General features: G+C 31.9%; 1 protein-coding gene across 7 annotated transcripts in view; it reads right to left on the minus strand.

Annotated features, from left to right (window-relative positions):
* The window catches only part of LOC143222992 (tRNA (32-2'-O)-methyltransferase regulator THADA-like), a 200,513-nt gene that overhangs the window by 55,353 nt on the left and 130,998 nt on the right, over window positions 1-14,162 (minus strand). For all 7 annotated transcript variants that reach the window (XR_013012601.1, XR_013012602.1, XM_076450318.1 and 4 more), the window contains 2 exons: window positions 10,486-10,596; window positions 2,476-2,598 (listed from right to left, as the gene is read on the minus strand). Coding sequence is in view for 5 of the 7 variants with exons in the window: in XM_076450318.1 (XP_076306433.1) it covers window positions 2,476-2,598; window positions 10,486-10,596 (234 nt within the window). In the remaining 2 variants the exon portion in view is untranslated. The remainder of the gene's footprint in view (window positions 1-2,475; window positions 2,599-10,485; window positions 10,597-14,162) is intronic.

Genomic DNA, 14,162 nt, shown 5'->3' on the forward strand with positions numbered 1-14,162 from the left:
CGTTGTTAGGATACTTGTCACAAATTCAAGCAGACAGAACACACATCCGGTGATATAGCAAATCCTACATTTTTATGATTATGGTTGTGTCTGTTGTTCATTTACTATTTCCCTCTATTATTTAGTTTATCTATGAATTTTTAGTTGCATTAAAATGCTAACTCACCTTCTATATAGTCACTTGTATTTTACGTATATATATATACATGTGTGTGTATGTGTGATGAAACTGACATCAGCTTCCTAGCGGTGAAGTACAGATACTATTAATGTAGCAGAAGACAATGTAATTTATGATAGAATGAGGTTGTACTCTCTGAATAAATATCCTGCCAGATGCTTCACTAAAAGAGAGAGAGCCATGATATAGTTAAAGTTACTGCTGTTTGTAACTTGTTATCAAAAGGTACTGTTTAAATATTGTAACTGTTGTTTTCTTTTTGGAATAAGATTTTTTTCCCCTCAGTATCTTTTTGCTGATTCTTTTATTAATGACTTATTAATATTTATGATAAATTACTTATTAATAGTAGTGTGATGAACCCTGACTGTAGCAGCGAGTTCATTTTAGACAATTGCAATCCAATGCATAATTGGATGGACATGTCAAACGACAAGTTGTTAGGGTGAATGAAAACATATAGAGGTTGGCACGGAGCAAGAAAAACTATTACGTGAGAAGCAAGATACTGTACTGGAGCCTGAAGGTATACACCAGACAAAAGGCAACTATCAACACCACACACCATCTAGTCTTGAGCTACTCTTTATCAACAAATAGTGGTACTGACTGTCACATTATAATGCCTACATGACTGAAATAACAAGCATGTCCAGTGAATGGTTTTGATTCTGCAATCCATATATGGCAAAATGAATATTCTAACCATCTGACCACACCAGGCAACTAGATAAGAACATCATATTGTAGTATTACATGTATTCCACACAACTGATAACAAAATATAAAATTAAATTGCACAACAATTTATATCACAGAACAGCTACCTGAACCTTGAAACTATAGATTTCTATTACTTCATTTCATAGAATTGATAATTAAACACAATGTGTTTATAACAAGAACAAACACTTATGACAACTACAAGGAGTCAGATCCTCTAACACCAGGCTATCTTCTTCTGGAAGTCTAAACATGATATACTCTGATCTGAAATGTGTTTACCTTTTGTGTTTTTATTAAATCTTAGTATTAATCTGTGTCAATATTTAAAACAATAGATATTATAATAGTTTGTATTTTATTCAGTGAATTTTAACTTTTTTAATATATATAACTTCTTATATTGTTTCATTTATGATTTTGATTAACCTTTCATTTAGTATTTATAAGTAGTTCTGCACTTTTATTTTAGTTTTGCATTACTTAGTTTAATTTGATGTTATTTATTTTTTAATAGTTGTTGAAATATGTTTGAATAAATTACATTGTAAGTGCTACATCAACATGTGTGTCATAAGAAGCAGTGGTTATAGGAAGTTATGGCATCATTATATGAACTTCTAATTCCACTTTTTAATGTTCAAATTTAATATTTCAAACTTTGGGATGAACCAAGATAAAAAAAAGGAAAAATATTAAAAAAACTGTTAATTTTATCCTTCTACACACAGGAAAAATAATTTTTTATAACAGTATATTCACATTAATGTTTCATCCATATATATATATGTTTTGAATGTAACTCGTACTTCATGCTAATTCCCAACATGAGATACAGAATGACTATTCTTCACTTGCTTGACACTTGTTTCTGAGTTAAACTCTTTTGGATTAAGAAAAAAACCGATTTTGGCAAATGGTGAAAAGACCTATACAGGTTTATAAGAGTTGAAGGTTGCTTTTTTGGGAACTGCTAATTGAGTATTGTGGAAGTTCCTACTTAGATATTTGTTCTGATATGTATGTATGTATATATATATATCATTACTCTGAATCCTTTTCTGTCTCAACAGCCAGAGAGTCATAATAATGAATACAGAATCATAAAACAACAGAAATATCTTCATCATAAAAAACACAAACTTTTAATTGTTTGCTTACAGTTGTTTTAATTTTTTGCCACTTTTGTTCTATTTACTCTTAGCTTAATTTAACTTGAAATTATGGTATTAAAGATACTTAATGCTATCCTAGAGAGCAGAGGTTTTGAATACCACATATTCATGTATATGTGTAATAGGTATAGCTATTTTACAATTCTAGTTGCATAATTTAATCACATATATTAAGAAGTTATTTTTGAATCATGATGTGGCTATCAATTTATGTAATAAATAATATTATGCTGTATAATGACTATCTAAAAGCAATGTATATGTTTTTGGAACCCAGTTTTCTATTCTAATAAGTTCATAAAAGTTCTGTTGTTACATGCAGTATCATCCTAAAAATTGGAATCACCCATATTAAAGAAAATTATAATTAAAAAAACTGAATAACAAAAAACTTACAGCCCATAATTTTCCCTTGAAGCCAAGAAGAGCACATTGGACTCCATCACCTGCAAAAGATATTACATTCTCTCCTAGATGCGTATCACGATATAAAGCTCTCAGGATATTCATGGCATGGACCTAGAAATCAATTTAGTGTTAATAAAAATTAAAACTATGCCAGAAATATATATGCAATTCATTTTAAACTATACATAAAGTTCATTTTGAAAATGTCATACAACAAAATAAAACATAACCTTCAGAAATCCTCACTGCAAACCATATGAAGTTAAATGTGGAAGTTTATGTGAAACATCACCCATTACAAGTTTTAAAATAAACTCTTTTTTTGCATTACTTAGTGATGTAATGTGACGATTAAGAAAAAATAACAATATATATATATAAAACATCACAGCTGTAATATACAAGTAAAATATAATTGCAAAGCAAAAAAATATGTGCATAATGTAATTTAATAATAAAGTATGCACTTTCATTTACTAGTTTCTGGCTAGGTTCTTATGACACTAGCCTGGTGGTTGTAATTTTTGAAACCACACAATTATTTAAATGAAACATCACAAATTTAGCCAGCCAGTCATTCATCCATCATTTTCATGGTTGTTTGTGGCAGCCACATGATTAACAAATATGGCTTTAAACTTCAGAGAAGGTGTTACTTGTTCATTTTGTTTTTGTATGAATTTTTCACCTTGTTCCCCAGGCAGTTGCTTGATTCAAGATTGTCTGGTTAGTGTGGCTTTATGTTTTGTATATTTACATTAATAATATAGTGACTAACATGAAAACTTGTTTGCACTCTCACTATAGTTACACAGGAATTTTGGAAAAATTAAGAAATAGCTTTTGACAGAAAAAGAAAGAGTGAGTGAGAGGATAAGCTTGTCATTAAAAAGAGAATGTAATCTAGAATGTTGTATGATCTCAGGGCACTTCTCTCCTAGATAACAGCCTTACACCATATATGCAAAAAGCCAAATCTGCAACCTCAATCCAGTGACATATTCAAGGAGGATTACTGTAGCATGGATTTACTCATGCTGCTGAGCAGCCACCACCATTGACAACTAAGAATCATTACTGCAATGTATAGAGGTCCTGTAATTATTAAGAAGTGGAGTTGAGTCTTACTGCCATTTATCATAACTAGTGGCCAGAATGAGACTGAAAAATGAAGTCCATAAGACAGAGCTCTCTCACCACTGAGAAAGACAGAAAGCACTCCAAAAAGGTGTTGGTAACCCAAAGAATAGCTGAAAGCCTCTCTTATGAGTAAAACTAAGCTGTTAATACTGCTGTGAGCAACTGGGGAGTTTGATGTTGAGTAGAGTAGAATAGCAATTAGATATTAACACATAAACAAAGGCCTGTTGTGTGACAACAAGCTGACACATCAGCATAGATGCAAAGGATGAAGAAGCCTGTAGTGGTGCCACCTCAGCCAGAACTTTTAGAAGTGGCAGTGTCTCAAAATGCTTGTGATCAACCTTGTGTTCCCCTACTGCGAGTACTTCCCCTGTGGCTTTGATTTCAGTAACATTAGATACTAAAGAGTGTTTCAGGCTGTTCGGGGTATCCCACAATATATGTGCAACAGCAATAGTAAATATCTTCTTCCTCCTCCCAGATACAGAGATGCCAACTATTTCAAATGACTGAGCATAATGATTGTAGACAGAGCCCTTTATCATCTGCAGCTACTAGGCCTGACCAATGTCTCTAAGCTGTTTTTTATTATATTATTATTATAACTATTATTATTTATTACTGCTACAGATTGCTCATTTATGACTGTGTTTTGTGTATTTAATAAATAAATTGAATAAAAGTCTTTTGAAATTATGCCTTTTATTTATATGGTTTCATATCCTGAATTCTTTCTCAAAAATGTTGTTACCTGCATCGTTTTTGTCTTCGCCTCAGCCTTTTGTTGGTGAGATGTCGATTTTGTATGTCTGGAACAATTGTTTATCCCACCATACGCCACAGAAAAATCAATGTGACAACTGTACAAAATGCATGACTGTCACTGACTTTTGATGCAATGACGAGATATTTTGTACTATACTCTTTCCTACATTTTTGATTCACAGTTTTAGTTCTTTTAGATTTGCTAGAAACAAGACAATCTGGTGAACGAGGTCTCTTTTTTTTCCATCTTGTGAACGATTGCATTGGTTTTCTATACTGCTTAGAAAATGAGAAATACCGATCTACGTGAGCGCTGACAAGTACTGATGACATAACTATGGATTCCCCCATGTACCCGGTATGGAGAAACACTGCACTCAAACTATTGGTAGACGTCAGAGATACAAATATTTTTTATTATTTCAAGCACAAACATGATTATCGCAAGTAGCCATTTGGACTATGTCTTTTATTTATTATCAAAATTTATTTGTATCTCACTAGAAATTTTCTTTTCACCCCTTTCGAGCCCTGGGGGAACAATTTATCACTTTATAGTATAGGCGTATATAATATATAATATTTTAGGAGTTGCAACAAGTCGTAATATTTGTCTGTATGAGCATATAGTCATAATGTATACACCAAAATCCTAATGATTACGCTCAAATCGTAATGGTTGGCATCTCTGCAGATAGCACTCTGTCCTGATATGAATGAGTGCATGCTGAAGTTATGGTGGAAGGGTAGGACATTTCAAAAGAAATTTTTGTATCTTGTGTTTAGACAAAATAGTAAGAACATGCAATTCTATCAAGCCACCAAACAGTCATATACACATCATAAATAACACAGTTCTGGCTCCACTGAACTTTCAGGGTCCAGTTCTGTTTGAGGGGTGAGGGCACTGTAGTTGGCTTGCATTCAGTTTTGTAGAGGAAAGATAACACTACGTAACAAAATTTTTACTTTTTCTTGTTCCTGGGCAGAAAGTGTCATTTCCCAATTACTTATGGAAAAGATCTATTTTTTCTTCAAACTTTGCTTTTGGGACCTGGGTAATGAAATTTTCAAATTTACCCATTTTCCAGAACATTCCAGGTAGATTCAATGCTGAGTAGCTGATAAAGAATTTTCTCAAACTTACAAGAATTTTCTAGAATGTTGTAGAACTTATGAGAATTTTGAAGAACCTTTTAAATTTCCTACAACATTCCATAGTAATACATATACAGGAGCTCACCACTCACAACTTCAATTTAGTTCTATCTGCCTAAGTGAACACACAGACCTATCTGATTTTATTAAAGATGGCATCAAGAAGCTGCAAGCATTCTCCAGATGCATTCTGCAATGTACATGGCCAATTTATCAAGACAAGAGAAAAAAAGTACTCTGTGACAGCATTTACTAAAATGTGTGAAGCCTACAAGGCACATTTTAGTTTGCCTGTAGGAGATCAAGGCAAACCCTGGGGACCTCATTTTACCTGCAAGCACTGCAAAAAAATTCTAGAAGGTAAGATGGACAATTTTTGCTTGCTTGAATAGTAAGATTATATATTATACAAAGTTTAGACCTTTTAAAATTTTAAATATCTTTCGGTGCACCTCAAAGAGGAATACAACAGCATCAAGACCTTGCTAGAAGCCTTGAAGTATGATAAGTATGGCTGGGAGGTTATTGGAGACTTCAAAATGGTGGCATTCCTGATGGGTCTCCAAGGAGGCATTACAAAGTTTCCCTGTTATTTTTGCCTTTAGGACAGCAGGGACAATGCAATGCACTACAACAGGAACCACTGGCCACAACAGACCAAGTTCTCTGTGGGGAAGCATAATGTCAAGTGTGAGCCACTAGTAGATCTCCAGAAGGTGTTGTTCCCACCATTGCACATAAAATCAGGTCTTACAAAACAAATTGTCACAGCTCTTGATAAGGAGTCTGTAGCCTTCAAGGCAAAGGTCAAAGCTTGTGTCTTTTTTGGACCACAAATAAAGAAGATCCTGGAATGCACAGAATTCCCTAAGAAACTCAGTAGGAAGGAAAAAAAAGCTTGTGGCAGCTTTGTCGCAGTGGTTCAGGGATTCTTGGGCAATCACAAAGCTGAAAATTATGTGGCACTGGTTGAGGCTCTGGTGAAAAACTACAGCAAAATGAGCTGCAGGATGTCCTTGAAAGTCAATATCCTTGATGCTCATCTTGATAAATTCAAGGAGAACATGGAAGCATACTCAGAGGAGTAAAATGAGTGCTTCCACCAAGATATACTTGACTTTGAATGCCACTATTAAGGAACATGTAATGAAAACATGATGGGAGACTATATTTGGGGGTTCATACATGAAAGTGATTTACATTGCAGTCACAAATCTTGAAAAACTACTCACTTCTGAACAATTTTGTTCATTTTTGTATAACTTTAGCATAAATACAAGTAAATCTTGAGTCATATGTTGTTTTATTCAGACCTCAAGTAAATGAAAATGTGCAAATTTGCCTGTTTTTACCTACAAAATAGGTTAATTTCTAAATTTCATTATCCAAGTTAGGAAAGCAAAGTTTGAAGGGAAAAATGGCCGTTTTCTGTACTTTTACAACATAAGCAATTAAGAAGTAATACACACTATTCAGGAACAAAATTTGTGTTACCTAGTGTAATTCAATACAGGAATACTGGGGTTTGGTATGTGCTAATAAAGGTGCACAATGTGTTAAGTCAGGTCCTTTGTTGATGCATAATCCACCAGAACTGGTTGATCTTACATATCATGCACACTGAGTGAAGTCACAACTTCAGCCAGAAAATGTAATTCTGTTTTGGATAATAGAACTAGACAAGAAGTACGTGGAGAGAAACTCTAGCTCTGAATGTTTTCTCAACAATATGAATGTCATTTCACTGACCTGGCAGTAAGCATGGGTATCTTTGGGATGGACCTTCTGCAGATGTTGTTGGCTAGCATGGTGAATTACAAATTTGCAGTAAAAAACATCTAATGTTTATATGACAGAACAGAAACACTTTACTACCTGAGAATATATATACTGCCTCTGAATACACAAGTTCAATTCCAAGATATTATACAGATAACACATGAAACATGCTGCTTTCTGTCTAGAAACCAAGCTCCATGTGCTTGAGTAGTGCCTAATTTGTACCACTACTGGTACTCAACTGCTGATTGAATTTCTTCCTGCATTTATGGTACCTGACTACCTTTAACAACACTCATAAGCCAACATATAAACACAGGTAATGTGTAACAAATAAAACGACTGTTGTATGCACTTTCTTGAAGTTAGGGATGTAGCTTGTTCTGCGAGTGAGTGGGTGTTGAAGGATAAAGTAATACACATTATGGAAAGTGATTACCAGAAAAAGGGAAAGCATGCTAAGGCTTTGTGCAGTCTTTACCAAGATAAAAATGGTCACACATATTTGTTTTCCTGCTGACAAAAACAGACAAAGGTAAGAAAGCACTGTAATGTGCATACTGGTACAGCACATTAAAGCTGGCTTCTTGATACTGGAAAGTAAAATTGTACAATAAAAACAGACCTGAAACTGATTTCAGCACTGATAAAAATCTGTTTGAATATCATGTGATGGCAATTAGTATATGTGATGTTTCTTTCGTTTGTAATGTTTATATTTAGAGGGTTGTAACTGAAGTCTTATTCGATTGAATGATATTGTCACAAATTTCAGTTTCATAGTGGGAACCTAGGTATGGTTTATCAGCAAATAAAAAACAGACCTAACTGAATATGAAGCCATGAGAAACTGTGTTGCTGCATGCTCAGGTGAACTTTCTTGGTCACATTGTTAGAACGGCAAAATAACTGCATATTCTGTAAAGAACACCAAAGTTATAGACTGGTTCCATCTGACAAATAGCAAGATAGCTGCACTGATTTATATTCTGAAACGAATCTTAAGTGAACTTGAGACTATGATCAAGCATTTCAGTCATTAATAAAGTTGTATGAGGTTAGTCTAACAGACCAAGCTCATACTGATGGGAAGGAATGTTGATTGTAATTCCAAATTTACTGTGCATATATCTACATGAAATGTAGCAAGTATTTAGTAAAATGTATAATCTGTTAAATACACAAAAAATCAGAAGTGACTTGCACACTTTAATCTTCACTTGTGCACAGATGGTTAAAGTTTGTTTTCAGTTATTAGCTTATCCAACACAAGATTGTCTGATCATCCTACATATTAATAAGCAATAATAGAACTAGATTGGTATTATCACAGGTGCAGGATGGAGTAGAATGTACAAAATATATGATATTCATACAATAATGGTTTCTGAATACATGTACTGGTTTGTTTTTTTGGGAAATTTGTGCAAAGCTATACAAGAAATATCTGTGCTAGCTACCTCTAATTTAGCAGTGAAAGATCAGAGGGAAGATAGCTAGCAATAATCAGCTATCAACTCTTGAGCTACTGTTTTGCCAATGAATAGTGGGATTAACCATTACAGTTGAAAGGACAAACATGTTTGGTGGGATGGGGATTCAACTCTATGACCAGCAGACTGTGCGTTGAGCTCCATAACAGCATAGCCATACCAAGTACCTATATATATTTTTACAAGAAAGAAGCTGATAGCAATTATAGCACAGGTCAAACATTGTGGGTGACTAATTTTAACAAATTCTCCTTTGCTTTCATTCATGGCTTCTCAGAATTATTACCACTTCCTGGGTGGGAAAAAATTCACCATTCATGTAAATTATGCATCCCTGGAATAGATGATGAGCTTTAAAATTGTGGAAGGGATGATTATAAATTTTGTTACAGTGTTGAAGGGATATAATTCTTTTGTTAGCATCAAGCAGAGTAGCTCCATGGAAGTGTAGATGAATTAGCTTGCAAATGATAAGTGCATGTCAAACTGTTGAATAACTAAATCTTGAACACTATGTGTCAGTAAAAGCTATTACAACAAAAATTTACAAATAACAATGCAGTGCATAATCATTTTCACAAGTTAACATCTTAAAAATTAAAATAGAAAACCAAGGTCAATATCATATTGAAATGTGAAAAATTGCTGCAAATATTGGACTGAGTTCAAAATATCTTTAAAGTACTTATCAATATCTCTGGCTATATCATTTCTTACATATGTTACACTATGTCTATTCTGAACAGTTTTTTAAACAATAATAGACAGCCATACTCTATGATAGGCACTTTGCACATATAATGCTACTGCCAAGATGTTCTGATCTGCTCCAAACTAGTTCTTATGTATCAAATGAATATTCAACATCTCTGATTGAGGTTTCTCTTTCATCTAATATCCACCTAATCATGAAGGGAATAGTCATTTAATTTGATAGGCAAGTCTTCTATTTACACCTTTCTCTGATATGTTACCAATGATGCTTTGTATAATGATAATTCATTGGCCTTTAAAATTAATCCTTCATTAGTTTGTGTAAGGATTTGATAAAGGGTATTGTATTACCATTCATGTACATAATACTGATTTGGATATGTACGGATAACTTCAAGTAAGCTGTCTGGATGTTTGTAACTTACATGGGTGATTGTTCCACTGAGATCATAATGTTCATGGTGGACAATGATGTTGTGTTGAATTACAATGACTGGTTGTACATGTACATTCAATAAATTATCTTAGTTTCTAATTTTTTTTTAATGTAGTTAGAAAAATAAGAGATCCACTCAAGCCCTATATTTTGAATCTATATATTCCACTGAATTCAATTATAAAAGCAAAATACATTTGAGCTTTGTTGTGTTAATTAACTTATTTAAAAAATAAACAATTATTCATTTTCTAATTGTAATGAATGAACTTACAAAGCATTTTACCTTAATCTAGGTGTTTCAATTTTTCCACTAATTAAAAATTGTAAGTACTGAAGTAAAGTACTTGTAAGTGAAGTCATTGAAAGTTTATGAAAAACAGATTCACATTGAAGACAAATATTTAATGACTTTCTCCTAAATCTTAAGATACTAATAAATGAGCTTTGAAACATTTACCTGAATTTCTGTCATTTAATAATTGCACTAAAATATTCATATAATTTCACCTGACTTTCTGAATGTTCCAAAGATGATGTCATTGCCATTTGAATCAGAACTGACATGGCATGCTTGAAGAAGGTATACCTTGTGGCTTCTGGTTCAGTGACAAGTAGTGCCTGATAAAAACGTAAAAGTAAACTAAAATTATTTAATATGTAAAACAAATTGAAACACTACAACAGGTTAACCTTATATTCAGTATTAATAAACTTTTTCTAATCAGACACAATACAGTCCCACATTAACAACTACAAAGGCCCAATGATGATAAACAATACATACTTCATGCTGGGATGTTCAAATACAAACATTTATTTTGTAATTTTAACAACAAACAAAAGAATTAAATAATCAACAACAATGTCTCCAGCTATATCCATTCTTATGCGTGTTACACTGATGTCTATTCTGAACATTGTTTTAAACAATAACACTATGCAACACAAATTTTGTTTGTGGATATTATGTGTTATTTTTTAATTGCTTACATTGTAAAAGTACAGAAAATGGCTATTATTCCCTTCAATCTTTTCTTTTGTGACCTGAATAATGAAATTTAGAAATTAAACTATTTTCTATAAAAAACGGGGAAATTTACACATTTTCATTTACACAAGGTCTGAATAAAACAACACATGAATCAAGATTTACGTATATTTATACTAAAGTCATACAAAAATGAACAAAAATGTTTACAAGTGAGTAGTTTTTCAAGATTTGTAATTGTAATGTAAGTCACTTTCACATATCAGTTCCCAAATATAATTTCCCATCATGTTTTTGTTATATGCTTCCAGGTCACAAAAGCAAGATTTGAAGAGAAAAATAAATCTTTTGCATTTACTTTAGATATAAGCGATTGGGAAATAACACTTTCTATCCAGGAACAAGAAAAAGTAAAAATTTTGTTACATAATGTAACAGATAGCAATACTCTATCACAGGCACTTTGCACATATAACGCTACTGCCAAGATGTTCTGATCTGCTCCAAACTAGTTCTTTGTATCAAATAAAAATTAAACATCTCTGATCAAGGTTTCTCTTTCATCAAATATCCACCTAATGATGAACGAAATCATCATTAAATGGAGAATATTTTGAAAGCACAAATGTAAAATTCTCTTTTACCTGTAGTATCTTTTATACAGCAATTTATGAAGAATAATTACTTCATTGTTAAAAGTTGTTCAATGAGCAAATTCCCTTGATTCTCAGTTTCAACTGGTACAATGATAATAAAGCACAAGAACTTGTTAAAACAAAAGCACAAAAAACAGAAAACCTTTTATTTAATGAGTATTATATTTTAACTTAGAATTTTCTAATGTATACTTTTGAAGAAAAACATAGTTTAAGAGAAGTAATAAATATGGCTTTTCACTTCTTCATTTATGAAAAACTGTACATAACTTGACAACCTAAAATGACAAATAATTCATTATCATGGGATAAAAACAAAATACATTAAAGCACAGTGTTCTGCTGGTATAGGATTTTTCATAATCAGGTTAGAACAACAAAGGCAAAAATCAATACTTAAATATTTCATATGATATACAGGAATGTATAAACAAAAGCTATTCTGGATACTTGGTATTAAAGGGTTGTTATTAGTAAAAAACAATAACAAAAATGTGTGAACCTGCAGGATATTTACCTGACTTATCAATATAGAAACTTTATTTACATAATTCAAAGACCGTCTTAGTATTAACAAAACATGTGATGTTAATACTTTCTGTACTTATCAGGCTCTTTTTAAAATATCTGTTTTAATTCATCCATGGAATGGATGTCTCTTTCCTTACATATTCAACCAACTTAACCAGATATAAAACTTAACAATGATAAAAAAGTGAGGTAAACACATGCCTTGTGGACATTATAACCATATTTAACATACACTATAAAGTTTTAAGTTGTGTACCTTAATTCATACTACTAATGAACTTGAAGTTAGATAGGATGAAAAGCAATTTATTTACATAAGATAAATATTTTACCATCAAGAAAGTCTGAAATCATATCTGAAAACATAAGGTTTAAAAAACAAAGAGTACAAAATATACTAATATAGTTTATGAAGAAAATTAAAAGTACACAGAACAAAACATTAATTTTATTGTGAAACAAGCAGTGAGAAAACAACAAAAAACTGGAAAAAAACATATATATGGTATTTTCTCTTTTAGTATATTTTTATCCACCATAGTGAACCCATAAACATAGAGGGTTCAAAAATGTGTAGCACTTATACTAATAGTTCATTCTTCTCAATTATTCAGGAAACAAGCTGTTTAAAATACTGAAAATAAAGCTTGATCTATCATTCAGTTGACCACTTGCCACTGAGTTACACTAGTTTTAGGGAATACCACACCTTGACAGTATCTCTGGACAGATGCAAATTTAAAGAAAACAAAAACAAGGATATAATGTATATTTATTTATGGGGTTCATAGTTGTCTTTTATTGACCATAATAAACTAACATTTATATAAAATTTCAAGAATATGTAGCATTTATGCTGTTAATTTACTATTTTAAAATATCCAGCAGAGAAACTGTACTAAAAACAAATATAATGGCCATTCTATCAAGATTTCTCTAATAACATATTCCAGTTACATATATCTAATTGTAATGATATCAAATTTCCTAATTTATATGTTGTGACTGCTGAGTGACAGGATTTTGCAAGGTAAAGGCCAGTTCCACTTGATTTATTTAGTGTGAAAGACTCAAGTGTATAAAGGACATTTAAATTTGCTGTCACTAAATGTGGGTGTGTGTGTGTTAGTATATAAGCTATAAGTGATAGAAACTTCAGTCTTTATTGGCCTTTTATGTTTGGGAATTAAGTCTAGGTTGAATTTTGGGGAAAAAGTTAATTCACCAATCTAGAGACTTGTTTTTAATCTACAAACTTTGAGAACCCATAAATGTTAGAAAGATGATAAGAGAAAGTTTTGGAACAATATATGGGTTGTTAAAATATTAGAATTTTGTATTTAGGAACATATTATCTGTGAGTTTAATTAGGAAGTTTTCTGTTGAAGCCATTTATTTTAAAAAGTTTGTGACAGCTAGAAAATTAAGTATTCCTGTCGGAAGCTAAAATTATAATTAACATATTTCCTAATTTAAAAAACGAGTGTAAAGTCAAATAAAGTGGTTATATGTACTGAGGCATTGAACATAAAATATGAATATGGTTTCTGAATTCCAAACCTCAGTATTGTAATATCCATGCTCATTTGGCAGTGGTTTGTCACATTATTTCACAAACAGTTTTAATTCTATAATTTTGTGACACTGATTATTATACAGTTATTTTACAGAACTTATTATGAGTATTTTTATATTAAGTGACAATGGTATTTTTCTTTCCTTTTCTTTTCTGATGCACAAAATAATTTTTTTTGGTAGTTCACCTGAATTCACTTTGATGGACAAAATATATAAGCTCCTGCACTGGTAATTGGAGTCTACAGAAATGTCAATAGTTGGAACAGAAAATTCAAAGGAAATATTTACAAGAATAAATAAGTGAAAACTCAACAAGTGTAATAAACTCAACAAATTCCTTAAGTATACAAGAATTTTTACAAAACTTTTAGTTAATCATTCTGTGACACGAGATGTGAAAGTCATCAACATAGAGCCCGTTTGCAACAGTA

Source organism: Tachypleus tridentatus, chromosome 8, assembly GCF_004210375.1.
Source record: "Tachypleus tridentatus isolate NWPU-2018 chromosome 8, ASM421037v1, whole genome shotgun sequence".
NCBI lineage: Eukaryota > Metazoa > Arthropoda > Merostomata > Xiphosura > Limulidae > Tachypleus > Tachypleus tridentatus.